This window comes from Eucalyptus grandis, chromosome 1, assembly GCF_016545825.1.
Source record: "Eucalyptus grandis isolate ANBG69807.140 chromosome 1, ASM1654582v1, whole genome shotgun sequence".
NCBI lineage: Eukaryota > Viridiplantae > Streptophyta > Magnoliopsida > Myrtales > Myrtaceae > Eucalyptus > Eucalyptus grandis.
The window spans coordinates 26,587,450-26,607,274 of record NC_052612.1 but is presented as its reverse complement, the minus strand read 5'-3'; the positions used below and the strand labels follow the sequence as shown (position 1 = coordinate 26,607,274).

At 38.6% G+C, this 19,825-nt stretch overlaps 1 protein-coding gene across 1 annotated transcript; it reads left to right on the top strand.

The window, feature by feature from the left end:
• The first annotated feature begins 5,118 nt into the window (after nt 1–5,118).
• On the top strand, nt 5,119–19,593 carry LOC104457116 (DNA polymerase alpha catalytic subunit). The gene is made up of 32 exons (XM_010072054.3): nt 5,119–5,475; nt 5,586–6,409; nt 8,099–8,263; nt 8,355–8,438; nt 8,536–8,610; nt 8,820–8,884; nt 10,049–10,139; nt 10,220–10,408; nt 11,115–11,278; nt 11,387–11,501; nt 11,937–12,116; nt 12,204–12,317; nt 12,896–13,015; nt 13,122–13,427; nt 13,573–13,665; nt 14,549–14,667; nt 14,779–14,851; nt 14,964–15,020; nt 15,117–15,209; nt 15,583–15,705; nt 15,780–15,877; nt 15,980–16,025; nt 16,569–16,682; nt 16,818–16,901; nt 16,992–17,105; nt 17,202–17,291; nt 17,371–17,447; nt 17,739–17,955; nt 18,682–18,735; nt 18,832–18,951; nt 19,038–19,112; nt 19,207–19,593. The coding sequence occupies exons 1-32, from the start codon at nt 5,136–5,138 to the stop codon at nt 19,348–19,350; spliced, it is 4,623 nt and encodes a 1,540-aa protein (XP_010070356.2). The 5' UTR covers nt 5,119–5,135; the 3' UTR covers nt 19,351–19,593.
• The last annotated feature ends 232 nt before the right edge of the window (nt 19,594–19,825 follow it).

Genomic DNA, 19,825 nt, shown 5'->3' with positions numbered 1-19,825 from the left:
TTTGGGCCCAGAACCCACGAGGAGAGCCCGAGAAAGCAGAAATTCTTCTCAGTCCGTTCGTCGCGCTTGATCATCCTCGTCGTTGTTTCGAAACAAACGATGCCTGCGAGCGAAGGCTTCTCAGGTACCAAAGGTTTCATCTTTCGTGTCTGATTCTCTGCTTTGTGCGTTCATCTTGAAAAGGGTCTGGGCTGCCTTCCGATTAAATCTGAATGAAGGTTTCATGTGAAGGACCTTCTTTTATGGTCTCATAGTCTAGAGTTGGTCGTCCCACTTTTTGTGCATACTCTTGCAACCGACTTTTGAAGACGTAGCAATTTGAGACACCTGCATTTTATCCAAAAACACATCATTAATGATTAAATGAAGTTGGAAATTCGGAAATATCAAAAAAGGCAATTAAAAGTGGAAATGTCCACCATAGTGTACATGGGCACCGAGAGGGAGATAGAGTTCTAAGCACTGCACTATAGGGAAGGGGAGAAGATTGATATCCATCTTTAGAACTTTAAGTAAAACAAGAAAAGAAGGATTCCTTCTTCGAGGTTTACCACTTCAAGAAACAAGCATGCACATAAATTTCAATGAAAGATCAGAACCAAAAAATACTACATCCGGGGATGACAGAAATTTCAACGAAAGATCAGAACCAAAAAATACCACACCCGGGGATGAAATTAGTGGGCATTACTCATCCCAAATTTCTTAGGAGGAGTCACTGATGTTCCGCAAGAAAAATCAGGGGAAAAGATCAGCAATTTCTCAAGCGGAGGGAAATCTCCTCTTGTAAAGTTTTGCAATTTGCCAAAAAAGGGCATCAACCATAATTTCATCATTGTTCTAATTTTCAGGAGTACACAAAAAGGATGAACAATGTGATCATTCTGCTCAATGAACGCCGAATTGACGAAGCGCCAGAGAGATTACATCTCCTTTCACGCACGCTGGAAATCAAAAGAAATCGTGACGGCAGTGCTCCACAAGAACAAAGAAGGGAAAGGGCAACGGAACCCCTTGAACAGCAATGCTTTACACACTTGAGCACATCACAAGTCAGCCGTAATTTACTCAGCCGGTAGTCATTCCTCGCAAAAAGAGGGAGGCTCGGGAAGGAAAGGCTCCAACTTTGACAGCGTACATGATCAGATTTTCAGAAAAAGAAGCAATGGTCCAGCTGGGTTCTCGCACATGATGCTACCCACCAAGCGAAATGAAAGATAAAGAACAGGGAGCACTCTGGAATTTTCACAGAAAGACTCCAACGTCGGCAACATATGCTCAGAGAGAGAGAAAGAGCGAGGGTAAAATCTGCACATACCCTTTTCAAGATGGACGCACGAAGCAGAGACGCGAAAGATGAAACCTTTGGTAGCTGAGAAGCCTTCGCTAGCGGGCACGTTTGTTTCGAAACGACGACGACGATGATCAAGCGCACGAACGGACTGAGAAGAGTTTCTGCTTCCTCGGTCTCTCCTCGCGGGTTCTGGGCCAGAACGAAAGCCAAAAAGGAGTTAAAAATCATGCTCGGAACCCTCGGAACAGGGATCCTTCTGCAACCAAATGCTGCGAGGTTTCGAATTCAAGGAAAAACGACAAAACCCAAGAAAAAGGAAAGAGAAAGAGGCGAGATAAGGACTGCACTTTTGCGCTCTCGGTCTGCAGAGGAGAGCAGAGGAGAGAGAACGTCGCAGAGGACAGCAGAGGTGCAGAGGTGAGCCAGGTCTACAGGGTGGTGTTCAGGGAACTGAGATAAGAGTAACGCTTGAAGCGCAGAGCAAGTAATTACTTAAAGAGGAGCGAGTGATGATGGAAAGCAGTTTCCCATCCATCTCTCCCACATGGCCATTTCTTCGCTATCTTTTCTCTCTCTCTCTTTTGGCGGTCCCTTCAAAAAAATCCCATTTTGGGTACTTTATTACTTAAATAATTTAAGCTCTAATTCAATGATATATTTTTTTATTCTGATGCAACATAAGATATAATGATACTTGAACAAACTCTTTTTTTGGTTGAAATACTCTGAACAAACTTAATATTCCCACCTATGTACTTACGATAAACTTAATCTGCTTCCAATCCCTTGATTAGCATGTCGAGGCCAAGAATGCTGATATATATTGCCATTATTTGGGTTTCTCCCCCAAATAAACCCACTTCATTAACTGATTTTCAAGAGTCAAGAAGCCTTGAAACTTAAATTTCTAACTTAGAGATACTCCGTATTAAAGATTGCTCGTAATTTTTTATAATATATTTCCTTCACATGCGAGGAAAAGTAAATTGTGCTCTAGAATGAAAATATGCTTAGAGAATCATAATCCCCTCGAGTCATCAATATCTCACTCTTTGCGATTAGTTTCATGAATATGTCATTCTTTTGCTTGGAACGTATTATAATTTTTACTTTTTAATCCTACTTATTTTGAAACTTTATCTTTTATTGAGAATAACAATCATAAGCTTATCTCTCCTTATTTTCTTGTTCATCGAATTTTTTATTCGTGTCAATTTTCTGTTAACAATCTTGCCATGGAAAAGTTTTAGATTTTTTCATTGTTTTGGCTTCTTGTCTATGTTTTTCAATGATTGACGGCATAAATCTGAAGAATTATTTTGTTCTATTGCTGCATTCAATTTTCCTAAGAAATCATATTGATTTAAAATATTTTTTAACGTATACCTTTTCTCTTGAGAAAACATACTTCTTTGACATGTACTTTAAACGGTGTTAATCTAAGATTCTCTCTAAACAGTGAACTAGCCGAAGGAGTCCAAATTGTTCTGTCTCTTTTATTATATAGCTGTGTAGGTGCTATAAGCTTCTGTCACAGCATTTACACTGGGCTATTTTAGAATTGGTAAAAATGACTTGCGCATGCCAAGCACTTGGTCCTCACGAGATTTTATAAAAACTAATTATTATTTCCATATGGAACGACTTGGTTCTTGAGCAGGACCTCCGTTGGTAAATATATGGTTCACGGATGAACTAGGCTCGTACTCCACAAGGGGTAAGGAGTCAAGAGGGGTTAGACAAGATGTGACCTGTGACAAATTTATAAGATGGTGAAATACGTATGATTGAATCTCATCACATTTCAGATAGGGGGAGAATGGCTAGACAGCATGAACCAACATTGGTGAAGATTTTAGTACTTCAAATAGTAATTCTCATGTCATTAGGTAAGTTCTTTTAATGTTTGTGTAAGTAGGATCCATTTTGAAGGAAAAAATGAAAAATAAAAAGAAGAAATTTTATTAGACGTGGTTTTTTTCTAGTAGTAGTATTTATTAGATGCGATTTATCTGTTACTTCAGTTTATTGATTATTAAAATAAAAATTCAAATTAAAATGCTTGTTAAATAAATTGTATTTATGGGCTATCGAAAATATAAAAATTCTAAAATTGCAAGGTTCATATAAGAATAACAATCAAAGCATCTTTTTCAAATTACATTGGAGACCGTGTATTATTCATGATTTATATTCAATTTGTGAGATTTTGTGCAATTGTTTAAAAGGCTCGAACTATTAAATAAAATCGTGACTTATTATTTAAATATTTCAATATAATTTATCAATCATTATATCTCACTTTTCCTATAACTTTACAAAACTTTCCATTAAGACAACAAAAATAATCAATGGATTATTATCGCAACTCCTTATAAATTTTTTTATGCATTTATTATTGGATAGCGACATTTGAATGACTATAGTTACACAAAGATTCCCAAATTGGAATCCATGTATTTGATGATGAATGTACAAAATTCTTTATGTCAGCAGACTCAATGAAAATCCACAACCGATTACTAGAAACAAATAAAAATTCGAATGATACGAGTAATGACAATGCATATCCCCAAAAATCACATTTACTTTACCAATCAAAAACAGAATCACAAATCAAGTATATCTCTTTAGGATATAAAAAACATTACCAAAATATGATTTGGATATAAAAAAACATTACCAAAGTATGATTAAATATCATACCCCGATGTATAATCTTTTAATGTTTGTGTAAGTAGGATCCATTTTGAAGGAAAAATAAAGAAAAAGAAGAAATTTTATTAGACGTGGTTTTTTTCTAGTAGTAGTATTTATTAGATGCGATTTTATCTGTTACTTCGGTTTATTGATTATTAAAATAAACAATTCAAATTAAAATGCTTGTTAAATAAATTGTATTTATAGGCTATCAAAATATAAAAAATTCTAAAATTGCAAGGTTCATATAAGAATAACAATCAAAGCATATTTTTCAAATTACATTGGAGACCGTGTATTATTCATAATTTATATTCAATTTGTGAGATTTTGTGCAATTGTTTAAAAGGCTCAAACTATTAAATAAAAAATTGACTTATTATTTAAATATTTCAATATAATTTATCAACCATCATATCTCACTTTTCCTATAACTTTACAAAACTTTCCATTAAGACAACAAAAATAATCAATGGATTATTATCGCAACTCCTTATAAATTTTTTTATGCATTTATTATTGGATAAGCGACATTCGAATGATTATAGTTACAAAAGATTTCCAAATTGGAATTCAAGCATTACAATGAATGTACAAAATTCTTTATGCCAGTAGACTCAATGAAAATCCACAACCAATTACTAGAAACAAATAAATGATACGAGTAGTGACAATGCATATCCCCAAAAATCACATTTACTTCACCAATCAAAAACAGAATCACAAAATCGGATATATCTCTCTAGGATATTAAAAACATTACCAAAGTATGATTTGGATATAAAAACATTACCAAAGTATGATTTGGATATAAACATTACCAAAGTATGATTAAATATCATACCCTGGTGTATAATATTTCTACATACATCAAAATACAGTATCTCCTCAAACCAAAAAATAAATACTCAAGAGTCAAGACTTATACCCTTTGCACTTGCCACTTGGAGCCGCCGAGCCAGTCAAGGCTCCATTGCCGCCAAATCCCGCTCTCCCCTCCCGCCATCTTTCAAACCCCCACCTCAAAAAAATATTCCCTTTACCCCCCAACTCCCGCCACATCTCTCTCTCTCTCTAAATCCTCCGTTTCCTCGCGCCTCGAGATAGAGACAGAGACAGAGACAGAGAGCGCTAGAGAGAGATGGAAGACGCACAGCAGAGAGTCGCCGGCCAGCGCCGGAGCCGCGGAACCGCCTCGACGGCGCGCGTGGAGGTGCTCCGGCGCCTCAAGGCCCTCCGCGCCGGCGTCGGCGCCGGCCGGCGGGCCGATTCCTCCGCCGCCGCCGCGCAGATCAAGATCGAGGACCCGATCTACGACGTGGTCGAGGAGGACGAGTACGATAAGATCGTGGCCAAGCGCCGCGAGGAGGTCCGGGGGTTCATCGTCGACGACGGCGGGCTCCCCGGCTACCTCGACGACGGCGAGGAGGAGGACTGGACCAGGGCCGGCCCCAATTGCTCGTCCGACGAAGAATCGGAAGGTGAGAAACTCCGGACGCTTTGTGGATCCGCTTCGACCGATCGGTCGTTGATTCGTACCGGCGGTGCCGTGGATTTTTGTTGATTTCGTTGGTTCGTAACGGACGTGCAGGAGAGAAGGTGAAGAAAAAGAAGGCGGAGAAGAAGGATCCGGTGGTGAGGAAACCCGCACCGTCTTCGCTGTCCGCAGCGGCAGCGTTGATGGGGAAGCAGAAGCTGTCTTCGATGTTTACGTCTTCGGTTTTCAAGAAGATCGGCAGTAGAGATGATAAGGCGAAGACACTGTCTTGCGATACCATCGTGGATGATATAATCGCGGAATTCGCCCCGGATGAAGCCGATAGAGAGCGTCGCAGGATGGGGCATCCAAATGGGAGGGGTCCGGTATCAGTAGGCAGTGTGAAAGTGGAAAGGGAGACCGGGGATTGCATTGGTTTCTCAGACAAGCCTGATCTGGGGAATGGGGGAGTTGGCCATGATCTTGAGCTGGTTTCAGGGGACATATCGGATTCAATTCTAGAGGATGAGTTGATGAAGGAATCAAAAGAGGGAATTGCATCGACATTCCGAGAACAATCCGTGCAGTTGGATGAGTCTGATATAAAGGAAAGACTAGTTGAGGTTGAGGAGGATAGCATGCCAAGGCTTGCTGATGTCAAATCAGAATCAGAGACGAAGAAGGAGTTTCACACTCTGAATGCAAAGATCACAGTGGAGAAGAATCCAAGACCGAGTGCGACTGCAGATTGGAAAGCGATGAGAAGTGAAGGATTAGAAAACAATGGCAGTGTTGCTGGCTCAATTAAAAATGGTGCAATCGGTGAGGAAAAAGTGGAAGTTGAGCTGGACTTGGATGGGAAACTGCCCTTTTACATGTTCGATGCACATGAGGAGATTTACGGTGCTAACGCTGGAAACCTCTATTTGTTTGGGAAGGTATGTTCTTGTGATGATGTTAGTATTTATGCATAGTAATTCTTACCCAGCCATTGGATTGTTGGCACCACTATTAGAATTTGACACTCACATGTCTGGCTTTCAACTGAGGATTTGCTGCAAAGAATAGGTAGAGAAGTTTTTTGTCTCCTGACACGGTAGCGCCTAGTTGATATAGGTATATCTGGACTTTCATCTCCGCATAGAGTGGCTAATTGATTCCGTTTTCAAGAAGTTCTTGACAATACATCACATCGCCCCTTCTTTGTGAGCAGCTTAGCTCCACCAAAACTGTCACTAGTCAAATTTTGCTCGCTAATACATGCCTTACATCTACCCTTTGAACATTTTGCACAGCCGCAATGTTGAAGGCATTGCTTATATTCTTGAACCGAGCTTGTCATCAACAGAAAATTCTAGCTTGTTTATTTCTGTTCATGTAGCTGGTTGAACGAGACCATGTGTGATATTCAGCAACTCCGACTCACAGAACTTTTTAAATGAATATGAACTCTTGCTTTCTTTCAGTCAAAATCGAGTTCATTGTAGATGAGCACGATATTTATCTTTTTAGTTGGTTGATCAAGAAACTCATGTTGTGAAATTTTTGGATGGGAATTATAAAGCAAAAAATAGTCTGGCACTCGTTTTGCAATTTTGTAATGGGAATTCTCCCTACATGATGCATTCAAGAGTTTAGCTGAAGGCAAATGATTTAGTGAATGCTTGAAAATCTTGAAAGGTGTTCTTTCAGTGGCTTACTCAAATTTTATGGATATCGTCAACCTAGTAGTGTAGCTTCTTTTATTGTCCTCGCTAATGCATTAGTGCTTGCTGCTATCAATTGATGATCGCTTTATTTATTTTACCCAAGAAGTTTATGGTAACCTATTCATTGCAATGTAAAGGTCTTGGCATTTGATCACCGTACATAGGGTTGTGGTCAAGGAACAACATTGGAGTTTACTGTTGTTGAGAATGTGGTATGCAAGTGGCAGGCTTTTCAAGTGGTACTTTGCTTCAAGCATCTGTCTGAATTGTATTACATGTCAACAAATGGGGTCCTGCAACCTCTACCAAACTTAATTTACTATAATTGCAATAGCTTAAAAGGGTATCTGGTATGAGTTCCCCGCTACAACTATAGCTGTGAAAAGGGGTGCTGCAGTGTTTGCAGGAGGTTTTAATTACATCTTATAGCTGTAGCACCCTTGAGCTCCAGTATCATACAGCTATATATCTAAGAAGTTGCTCCACCAAGTTTCAAGATGGTGTAGCTTTAAAACATGTATGACTAAACGGATAAGTTACAATACTTAGCAGCACACAAAAACTACATTTCTATGAAGGGTTTATCAAATAATTTTAAATATAGTTCATGATGTTTCAAAGTTAGCTTTCAGTCTTTATAATTGTGCACATGAGTAATGATTTGACTGGGTTGACAGTATTGGTGATTTGAGATGTATAAGGACTTGAAATTGGGACAATGGATCTAGTTCGTGGTTCAGGGATGGATGCCTAATGTAAGTTGAAATGTTGACAACTAATGACTGTGAAGCTTGACAAGCGGCAAAAAGTTTTCCTTTGAAGAACTAAAAGAAATCTTAATATTTGATGTTGTTGCTTGAGCAAATTGTTACGCATCCAGACAATGACCTTTCCTCTGCATGTGCCATTGCAATTCAGGTGAAAGCAGGGGGAATATACAATAGTTGCTGTGTTGTCATAAAGGAGATGTACAGATGTGTATATGCAGTTCCAACTGTTTTTGACAGTTATGAAGCAATGAAGCTTGAGAAAGATGTTGAGGAGTCTCGGATTTCTCAAAGAGATTTCCATGCAAAGTTGCTTGTATGTTGGTCTTCACATGCATCTGTTTTGTCGATTCTCATCTGATTACATCTTATTTTAATCAGCCTTGCATTCTGTCCCTCTCTTTAAGGATCTGGCTCCAGGACTGAAGAATGAAGTGGTAAAGCAATTGGTAGATCTCAATGTCTCTACTTTTAGCATGACAATGGTTAAGGTGAGCAGATACAGTCTTTTAAATCTCTCAATGAGTACATTCTCCAACTTTCTTCAACTATGATATACTCATATTTTCACTCCATTGAATGAACTAGAGGAGATATGCATTCGAACGATCTGATATACCTCTTGGGGAGAATTATGTCCTCAAGATCAATTACCCATTCAAGGTAATTCATCAAGTCTATAACATTTTGGTGTTATTAAAGAAATATGAACTTTTTCTCCGTTAGTTCCTTTTTTAAGTGTTGATTGGTTGAGTAGCTCAACTTAACTGTGGTTGTATGTGCCACCAAAGCTGCCATTGCATATTCAGCTTCAGCTTTTGCTTGCTATATTTTTCTGTAAGCAATCATCATTCTACTGTTTTTGTGCTTAGGACCCACCTTTGCCAGCAGATCTCAAAGGGGAAACTTTTGCCACTTTGCTTGGAACTCACTGCAGGTATGAGTTCGAATTGTTTCCTTATCACATGACTGCAGACACAGTTCGGTTGGTGCATCACTCTGCAACATTGTTAATAGAGTGATGGATTAGTTCCTGACAAGAATTTGCCACTTCACTTTGTCAATCAATCTTGTGAGCTAGTGGTTGTACATCAAGCACTATTTCTACTAGTATTAGCACAAATCTTTGGAACTTTTAAGGAGACAGCAGAATGCAGTGGACCAGCCGACTAATATTTTCTGCTTTTGATTTGTGGGGTGACAATACAGGTTGTCAAATTTTGCTTTATCCTTTATTCTGAAATTAGCCTGACATTGCTCCACTATCCTGTACCCCTCATCCGAAGAGCTTATTACAGAAAATGGTTGCACTGATTTGTACCATTGCGATCAACTTATGTGGCCAATTGTTCAGTGGAACAGTCAGAAGAAAAATCTTTGCAGAATGTAACTAGATTCTTAATGGGGTTTCATTTCTAATCAGAACCAGTGGGCATAACATATAAAACGCATGATAGTTTCCACTCTCATCGAATTTCTGAAGTGTCTTTGAGGAAATGTTGTCAACATAAGAGATGCTTTAATTACTTTACAAGAGTTGGTTTAAAGTTAGTCTCTGACAATTACATCTTAAACAGTTCATAGTCAATATGTTTTGTTTGCAGTGCCCATGGGACTGCATGAAAATTTGTTTGCCTGATCTCATTTATATTCTCATGTTCCGATGGACAAACTCTCTGTTGCAACTGCCTTTTCTCCATTTCCACAATAACAAAATTAATAATTTAAACCACCGCATGCGGTGGCCCAGTTGGATAAGGCTCCCATGATCCTTTGCGAGGAGGAGAGGAGTTCGAATCCTGCTGGCTGCACGGGATCTTAAGCGCGACGTCGGGGTGGTGGATCCTCCGCTAGCATCGCTCCGGGGTTTGCCCGTCGGCTGTCGGCTTACGGGGTTCCCTAGGTCATCCAAAAAAAAAAAAAATAATAATTATTCAAAATTTTCCGTCAGATTGCTGCTTCGGACTCTCTCCCAGATTCTCTCTTCTGTTGTGTCTCTTGCTGGGATTCTATTCATTTTAACTTTTCAATATCCACTACTGCTTCAATGTATATTTATCCATCTGAAGAAAAGGAAAATGAACTTTATAATGTTGTGCAGTGCTTTGGAGCTTTTTCTAGTTAAGAGGAAGATAAAAGGACCTTCATGGTTGTCTGTATCTCATTTTTCTTCTTCTCCAGCTGCTCAGCGGGTGAGGTTAATTTGTATTGTCTTCTTCCATTGAGACGCTTTCTTAGCTGCTCACAATGTAATCCTTGGTTGCTTACACAGGTGAGCTGGTGCAAATTTGAGTTTACTGTTAACTCTCCCAAAGGCATAGGCATGCCATTGTCTTCAAAATATATGATAGAGATTCCACCCATGGTGGTTACAGCAATCAACTTGAAAACAATTATGAATGAGAAGCAGAATGCTCATGAAATTGTCTCAGCATCTATCATCTGCTGTCAGAAGGCCAAGGTTTTATCTCACCCTTTGCTGGCATTATTATTTCCCATTATGGTTTTTCACCATATTTTAAAGTTATTCGTCTTGTCAATGGCCGATGTTCAGGAGTATATTTTCATCCTTGATGTTCAGCTCACCTTCTAACTGACTTGGGATAGCTCAATTGACACTCTAAGATTACGAGACTCTTGTTTGAGGTCTTCCATATCCAAATCCGTTAAGTACATGCTTTGATCTCATCTTGGGAAGAACTTAAAACTGCCTATGAAGTGCCATGTGGTAATAATTTAGACATCAGATGGCTTAACAAAAGTTAAATTACTGATGGCTTAACAAAAGTTAAATTAGTGGCTTCTATGAGTTTGGGTGTGCATATATGGCATGCTTTTTGTAGAAAGATAATCTATTGCTAAGTGTTGCAGTTCAAACTCGAACACATCCTTTAACAAATGAATCTAATTTCAGACTCATAAAGCGACTATGATTTCTAACTGTTTTGCTCTTGAGGGTTGCTTAGAACACTGAGTCTCTGACTTCCAGACTTTCATTTCTGAAAGAATCCCATATCAAAACTTTGACGCAGGATTGATCACCAGTGGTGATGGGCCCTTTTACTGCTAGTATAGTTGGCCCTTCAATTTACAGTCCAGTAAATTGCAAATGGTTTTACAGTTGATTTTCAGATAAGCTACCATTGACAAGCTGTATGTATATACAGATTGATACTCCCATGTTGGCCTCAGAGTGGAAAAGACCTGATATGCTGAGATATTTTACTGTTTTGCGTAAGCCTGATGGTGGCATATTTCCAATGGGATTCACCAAGGAGGCTGATGAGAAGAACTCAAAGGCAGGAGCAAAGATAATAGGCTACGAAAGCAGGTCTTTTATTCTCCAATATTGTGTTTCTTCATTACGATGTTGGGAACTTCAGTGATATTCAGATATTTTTCCTACTTTCTTCAATGAAATTCAAAAAATTCCTTGCAGTGAAAGAGCTCTTTTAAACTGTCTGATGACTGAATTACACAAGCTGGATAGTGATGTTCTTGTTGGACATAACATTTCTGGATTTGACCTGGATGTGCTTCTCCATAGAGCCCAGGTTTGAATTCTGTCTGCAACTTTTGCATGTCTTTAACCAATGCACAAAAAGATGAGACATGAAAGTTGTGGCTTATCCGCCAATTAAAAAATTAGTGTTTAAGGAAAAAAAGAAAGAGAAATTACAGTTAACAGGACTGATTATGGCTGTTTCCAAACCATGTAATATGAAAGCTAGCTGAATTTGTGCAGCAGAAAACTGCCACACTGCAATGAAGAAATAAGATCTAATTGGATAAGGGACGTCTGATTTTTTAATTGAATGTATCGATAGGACCTGATATTGGAGCCACATAACTCAAGTGTCCAATGAGGAAAACAAGGCCTCCTAAAGTGGCTCTGGAATTTCCTCAGTTACATTTGTGTATGATTGATATGATTTGTATATTCATTGACTCAGACTATTTTTGTGACATCCATTTATATTATCATGCAGGCATGCAGAGTTCCCAGCATTATGTGGTCCAAAATTGGTCGTCTGAAGCGCTCAGTAATGCCTAAGCTTACAAAAGGAAGCACATTATTTGGATCTGGAGCAAGTCCGGGGATCATGTTATGTATTGCTGGTCGGCTTCTATGTGACACGTATTTGTGTTCTCGGGACCTACTGAAAGAGGTAGACCACCTGATTTTGAATGCATGCAAGGATTGAATTACTTTATTCTGATAGACATTGGGTCTCATGCCAACTTAATCCTCTCAGATCAGTTATTCCTTGACACAACTTGCAAAGACTCAGCTCAACAAAGATCGTAAGGAGATTGCACCTAATGACGTCCCAAGAATGTTCCAAAGTTCAGAGTCTCTCATGCAACTTGTAGGTTCTGATCATTTGCTTGAATTATTTGATTGGCTCTTAATATAGTACTCACAGTGGATCACTATTTGAGTCTTCTTAACTTGAATATAAATAATATGCATTGAAATAGGGGGGAAACGGATATCCTTTGAGATACTGCCTTCTACAAGTATTAGCATTTGTTAGACAGTATCTTCTGGGTCAGTGCCAGCTGTTCTTAATTAATTGGATTGCGTATCTGCAGCTGAGAATATGGAGGGTTTTAGGTAGGAATCCTGTGTTAGCTGTTCACGATTAATTTGACTGGTTATGTGCAACTATTTATTTGGCGTTGTCATCTCGGATGTCTAATAGGTCAGGGAAATTACGTATTAATGCAGACTGTTTTGTATTGGTTATTGTAATTTAGAATACAACCTGAATGAACTTGATAAGGTACAATTTTATATTGGCATGAGAGGAAGAGAGGCTCTTTAGTAGCATTAGAAGCAAGAAGAACCTTTACAGTAGCAGAAACATGCTGTAGGGTAGAGCTTCTTTCTTAAAGGCATTTTCAAATAGTTTTGTGGTGATTCTTCCATGTTATCATGCTCCAGGTTGAGTGTGGTGAAACGGATGCATGGTTGTCATTGGAACTCATGTTTCATTTGAGCGTTCTTCCTCTCACACGCCAACTAACCAACATAAGCGGAAACCTCTGGGGGAAGACTCTGCAAGTGAGTAGCAAACTTTTCTAGTTTCACTGTGTTCTGGCTTTTCACAGAGTTCCAGTGGAGACAGAACATAAATATCAATCCTTCTATTTGTCATTTTCCTCCTCAGGGTGCCAGGGCTCAGAGAGTAGAATATTTACTGTTGCATGCATTTCATGCAAAGAAATATATTGTTCCCGACAAAAATTCATTTCGTTCAAAGGAAACAAGATTAGTGAAACGGAAAAGCAATCATGGCGTTGAAGACCAAAATGTGGATGGAGTAGATACTGAAGAACCTCAGAATGATGAGCATGTGAAGGGTAAAAAAGGTCCTGGATACTCTGGTGGGCTAGTCTTGGAGCCAAAGAAAGGTCTATATGACAAGTACATATTGCTTCTGGACTTCAATAGTCTTTACCCTTCTATCATTCAGGTTAATGACACTACTAATTCCAAAGCTCTTTCTCCCTCCATGGTCATCTGGGTTTCAATCTTTTCTCCGGCGATGTGAAGCTGCAAAAGTCTATATACCACATCATTTGCCTAATCTAGGAATATTGACTTCTGCTATATTACAGGAGTATAATATTTGTTTTACCACGGTAGAAAGACCAACTGATGGATCTATACCCCATTTGCCATCCAGTAAAACAACAGGAGTTTTACCCGAGGTATACTTATATTGATGTAGATGATATTCAATTATTGTGTTGAGATGTCTGAATGACAGGATGTCTGTTCTAATGTTAATTAAGATGAAGTTTGGTTCCTCTCGGCTTTCTTCTGCTGCTTTGTCTTGGTAGGGATCCCCATTAGAAGAACAAATACTGCTGAAGATGTATGCAATCAGTACTCGTTTGTTCATTACTCTTCTTTACATAATTGTCTAGATTACTATTACCATAATAAATTCATGACATTGAAGGTGTACTGGCATTATAACCTACTAATTTTCCATAGACTGACGACTTCTTGCTTATGCTTTGTGATATTCTGTGGGGAAGTGGCAAAGCCTCTTGTATAATAGTACTGACAGTTTGAGGTGATAAAGGATCATAGCAGAACAAAAGAAAAACCATCAAATTCCAATTTTATGCATAACTACTTCTTGATCGTTCTTTGACATCCATTTTTGTTTATAGAATCTTACTGAACTGAACAGGACATCATCTTATGTTTACGAAGCACAGGAAATGACCGTTTGTCATTTAATCCCATGCCTTTCTTCCACTCTAAATTTGGCTCTGGTCCTCCTGTCTTTTTTCAGAAAAACTGGCTCTATGCAACTCCCATTGAATGATGATACTTCAAAATGCATTATTCAGTTTCTTCGTAATTTTGAATACTAATGTTGATTTATATCTCATCCTTGATAGATGATCGACTCAAATAATATCAACAAGTTTTCAGTGATGTGTTCTTTGTTTGTTTTCTTTTCTTTATTTCCGAATTTTCACTTGGAATAGAATTTCTATTGGAAGTCTTGTGAGATCTTTGCTTCTTTCCCGTGAAAAAGCAAGGCAATATATCTATCTGTTTGAAACTCTTTTGCAGTTGCTTAAAAATTTGGTTGAAAGGAGGAAGTTGGTAAAGCAATGGATGAAAAAAGCCACTGGTCTCAAGGTCCAGCAGTTTGACATTCAACAGCAAGCACTCAAGTTAACAGCCAACAGGTATTGCATTTTTTCCTTCTCTCTTGCTTTCAGGATTATGCCTAAGGGCCTGCTGCTTCTCAACTTGTGCCACTTTTCTTTGTCCTAAAGTAATATTCCTATTAAATGCAGCATGTATGGATGTCTTGGATTTTCTAATTCGAGATTTTATGCAAAGCCTCTTGCAGAACTTATAACGCTACAGGTAAGGATAGCTCTTGTTTCATGTTGTGTAATTAAAAACAATTCAATCAAGTGGAGAACCATTAATTAATCTAATGAATAATTTTGAAGCTAAAAGTGTGAGGTTATTGCAGGGAAGGGAGATTCTGCAAAGTACCGTCGATCTTGTCCAGAATAATCTGAACTTAGAGGTTATCTCTTATGACTGATTATCAAGACCAGTGTTAGTCTTACTTGACTGCTGCAAATATTCATTAAAAGGAACTGTTGGCCTTATATTGTGGCAGGTAATTTATGGTGATACAGATTCAATAATGATATACAGTGGACTCGATGATATCAGCAAAGCAAAAGCAACTGCAGGGAAAGTCATACAAGAGGTGAGGTCATGAACCCCCATTACATGTTCTAGGATCTGGTATTAATAAAAACAAATCATTATTGTGTGAAACAAATAGTAATTTAGAGTCCTTTGATGTGCTTTTTGAGGGCTAAATTCAAAGAAAACCTGGTTTTGCACTGAAATGCCATCAAGTGCTAGATTAGGACGATTGATGTGCCCCACTGTCCCACCACACACCCACCCAGACACACACATAAAGGGTGGTGGTGGGGAACACTGAGTGTTGCAAACATAAATTTGGATGACTTGAAGCACATCTCTTGTCAGAAAGTTCTGAGTAGGATGCGGATGTTTTGTGCAAGTTATTTCTTTTTAACTGTCCTGAGTTATTGCTTTTAATGTTCATTCAGGTTAACAAAAAATATAGGTGCTTAGAAATAGACCTTGATGGTTTGTACAAGAGAATGTTGCTTCTCAAGAAAAAGAAATATGCAGCTGTCAAAGTGCAATTCAAAGATGGAACTCCATATGAGGTAGCCAGTTAAAACTGACTTTTAATCTTTAAGTATATAATTAGAATATGTAAATGAAACTTTGCCTGGTGTAGGTCATTGAAAGGAAGGGGCTTGATATGGTTCGCAGAGACTGGAGCTTATTATCAAAGGAATTAGGAGATTTCTGCTTGAGTCAAATTCTGTCAGGAGGGTATGCCAAAAGCTTATGCATTATCTTTATAGATATCATTCTCTAGACTTTTTGCTATTACCCCCCGGTGGCTCATTTTGCTGCAATTTGTTCTAATCACAGGTCATGTGAGGATGTCATCGAATCAATACATAACTCCCTCATCAAGGCAAGTCATAACTATTGTCTCTAACTTTGCCAATTTTACTTCTTGTACTGAAGACGGAGTAGAAAAGTGAATTTGATATCTGGTATTCAATCTTCACTAATTAATCCTTCCATGTGCCTATGACCAGAATTATGACAGGAATTAGAATCTCTCCCAAAATGCTGCAAAATCTGTTTTAATGTGGATCTATCTCATTAATGAAACATTGTGAATCCTAACATTTAAAAGCCATTTTTAGGTCATGCATATTTACAGTTGATTTACCGGTCTACAGTGTGTGTTTGAGTTGTCAAATGCTTGTCATAATGAGCTTCAAAGGCTATAGGCATTGACACAAGACAAAGTAGGTAAACTATAACTAGTACTAGGGAGGAAAATTATCTGAAAAGACAACACAAAAATTTGCTAAGAGACATCATTATTTGTACTTTCGTTCTAAGTCACCCCATCAATCTATATGTTAGTTTGGTTTTTGAACTTATGTTACGGGAATATGCATCTTTACAATGTCGAGTTTTGATTTTGTGTCTGCATATTCAACAGGTGCAGGAGGATATGAGAAGTGGTCAAGTAGCACTTGAGAAGTATGTCATTACAAAGACACTGACTAAACCTCCTGAAGCCTACCCAGATGCCAAGAACCAACCACATGTTCAGGTAAATTCATTAACCAGTCATAAATTGGCGACTTTCTAGTCTTATTGGATAGTGTTATATATTTATATATACGTATCTATCTATCTATCTATCTATCTATCTATCTATGAATTTGAATGGATTGGCATTTCTTAGGTTGCATTGAGACTGAAGCAAAGTGGGTATTCTACTGGCTGCTCTGTGGGGGATACTATTCCTTACATAATTTGCTGTGAACAGGTATCTAAGGAGCATTTACATCTGAGGTAAAAATCATATGATGCTTTAATTGTTAGGATTAGGATGTTCACCCAATTCTCCTCTGTACAGGCTGTCGAATTGAATAGCTCAACAGGGATAGCTCAGCGTGCGAGACATCCTGACGAACTGAAAAAAGACGATGGAAAATGGATGATTGATATTGATTACTACTTGTCGCAGCAGGTTTCATTTTCTGCTGGAAACTCTGCCTTTGCATTTTGAACAACGAGAACTTACTGAATGGAATGTAGCTCATTTTTTCTCTTTTGTTTTACGTAGATACATCCGGTGGTGTCCCGTCTATGTGCTCCAATTCAGGGTACGAGTCCCGGGCGTTTAGCTGATTGTCTAGGTCTGGACTCCTCTAAGGTACAAGAAACCCTCCTTTGCAAACATCAATTAGACAAATCCATTTTAATTGTATTCCTGACAGAAACTACGTTTCCAGTTCCAAAGCAAATTTAGTGAAGCCACAACCAATGATACTGCTGGTCCCCTCTTGTCAGCCATAAATGATGAAGAAAGGTGACTTTCTTTGGTTCCTTCATCTTCTTTCCATAATGAGCAGCATAAGAAAGATAACTTAGCAAAATGCGTGAATAAGTCTAGAGAATTAGTTTCTGTGAAAAATGAAACGTGTTGTAAGGGATGCAGAAATATTGTTTGTTTTTGCCAATTGTATGCACCTCTTTTCTGTTTCTCCCACTCAACGTCTATTGGAAATTATCCCCATTATTTTTGGCTGCAGCTGTTTCTTATCCTGTGTAACTTAACTTTTTGCATTCTTGTCTCATCAACTGTGTATTTTTGTCACAGATATCGGGACTGTAAGCCTTTGATCTTGTCATGCCCCAGCTGCTCTAGTACATTTGATTGCCCAGCCATCTTTACTTCCATTTGTACATCCATTAATGAACGTACAACCCCTGATCAAGTGGAGCAATCTTCTATTAATTTTTGGTGCACATTGAGTTGTGCTAAATGTCCGGCAGGAGAAGCCAGTAGATTGACTTCTGCAATGATAGCTAATCAGGTACTTTTCCTTTATCACAAAGTTGCTGCCATAAGAAAGAGATTTTCTAAACAGGTTTAAGGCCTCTCAGGAACCCTTTCCTTTTTCTTTTTTTCTCTCTTTCATTTTTAAAGGTAAGATGGCCATGAACTACTTCTGTCGATCTCTGGGATGATCCTTCTGAAATAGAAGGGATAAGCAAAGTAATATGTTTTTACTTTAGGCAATAGGCATATGTATCTTCACTTACGAAGTGCAAGTCCTACTGTCAGTCTAAGGATAGACAAACCGATTCTTCTTTATATTCCTTTATCACATGATTATGGAAGTGGTCTCTTACCGTCCATCCAGAAGATTTGAAGTCTATTTGCATATTCATTGTTACTTTATAACACGGTACAGATACTGGACTTCAAATCTATTTGGGCTGTTGGTTATGCAACATATAAAGGGGCATTTGAATTGCTAGAGAAGCCCCAGATAAGAGGTCTAAATCACCTGCTTTGGTATGAGTTGACATGTGATGTCCATATATCATCTAGTGTTAGAACTGAGAATTTGCCCAACAAAAGAAAGAGGGAGACAAACTGTGCCCGTGCCATGTTATTAGCTGTGCTTCTCTGGTTATACTTATTTCCCTCCAGCATGGGACATTTTATTTGCCTTGTCACGCTGGTTGTAGGTCCATGTTGCTCATAGCAGGTGTTATTTACATGGCCATCTCTAACAGAAGTATGCTTTTGCCAGGTTAAAAGACAAGCTGATGGTTTCATTTCCCAGTATTACAAGGGCTTGATGATGGTAATTTCTTATAACAATTAGTTGAAAAGAAAAAAAGGATTACTACGACATCAACTAACATTTCTATTATTATTTTTGGGTGGCTTATAATTCCAGTGTGATGATGAAACTTGCAAGCACTCAACATGCAGCCTGAGCTTACGAGTAATAGGAGACAGCGAGAGAGGAACCGTTTGTCCAGAATATCCTCGCTGCAATGGGCGTCTGATACGAAAGGTCTATTTATAACTTCTCACTTCTTTGTTTAATTAAATATCGCAATGCAAGCTCAGCCTCCTAATATTCTCGTGTGCATTTGCCAGTATCCGGAGGCAGATTTGTACAGGCAGCTTTCGTATTTCTGCCATGTATTGGATACAGTATACTGCATTGAGAAGGTTGGTGACCGCTCACTCTCTCTCCCAACTTCCCTTAGAATATGCGATGACCCTGATCTGATAAAAGGTATTATCTCCTTGTGACGTTGTTTAGGTCGACTCTCGCATGAAAGCCCAAGTAGAGAAGGAGCTGGTCAGAGTTAGGCCTTTGGTCGATTTGGCAGCATCAACTATTCAAAGGATTCGAGACCGGTGTGCCTATGGTTGGGTGCAAATGAAGGATCTATTCATTGTATAATCTCATTTTCGAACTATAAGCATTTGTACATATCCAAAAATCCTGAATCAGTATGGTTCCGATACGTAAATCCAGATGCCCTTCTATATATATTCGTATTTGTATCTTCTTCCACCAAGCTTGCTTTCATTCTCGTTTAGCTGTCTAATTCAGCACAGCCTTTCCTAGCACCTTTCTATAATCCAAAATTAGGCAATTGGATTGGACAACATTCATGATTATGGATGATCGATGTTCTGCGTTTGAAGTAGTTTTTCGCATTCGTAATGCGAAGTTTTAATCTTTGGCAGGCTAATACATGTCCCAGCAGGCTCTGTTTGATAATTTTCTCATGGTATTGCATTTTGACGTGTCATTCATGTCTCGCGCTTGTCTTCCAAGATTGGTCGTCGGTGTGTGTTGGTTGATCAAGGGACCAGTTTCAATATATTACTCAAATGGTCTTCAAGGCCAAAATTTGTTATTCTACAACCTC

What these genes read in the sequence shown, in the direction of transcription:
- LOC104457116 (XM_010072054.3), top strand. Translation starts at nt 5,136, where the DNA reads ATGGAAGACGCACAGCAGAGAGTCGCCGGCCAGCGCCGGAGCCGCGGA. An exon ending in CTCAAGTTAACAGCCAACAG is followed by an intron (nt 14,668 to 14,778) that starts GTATTGCATTTT and finishes TATTAAATGCAG; the next exon opens with CATGTATGGATGTCTTGGAT. An exon ending in CTGCAATGATAGCTAATCAG is followed by an intron (nt 17,956 to 18,681) that starts GTACTTTTCCTT and finishes TGCTTTTGCCAG; the next exon opens with GTTAAAAGACAAGCTGATGG.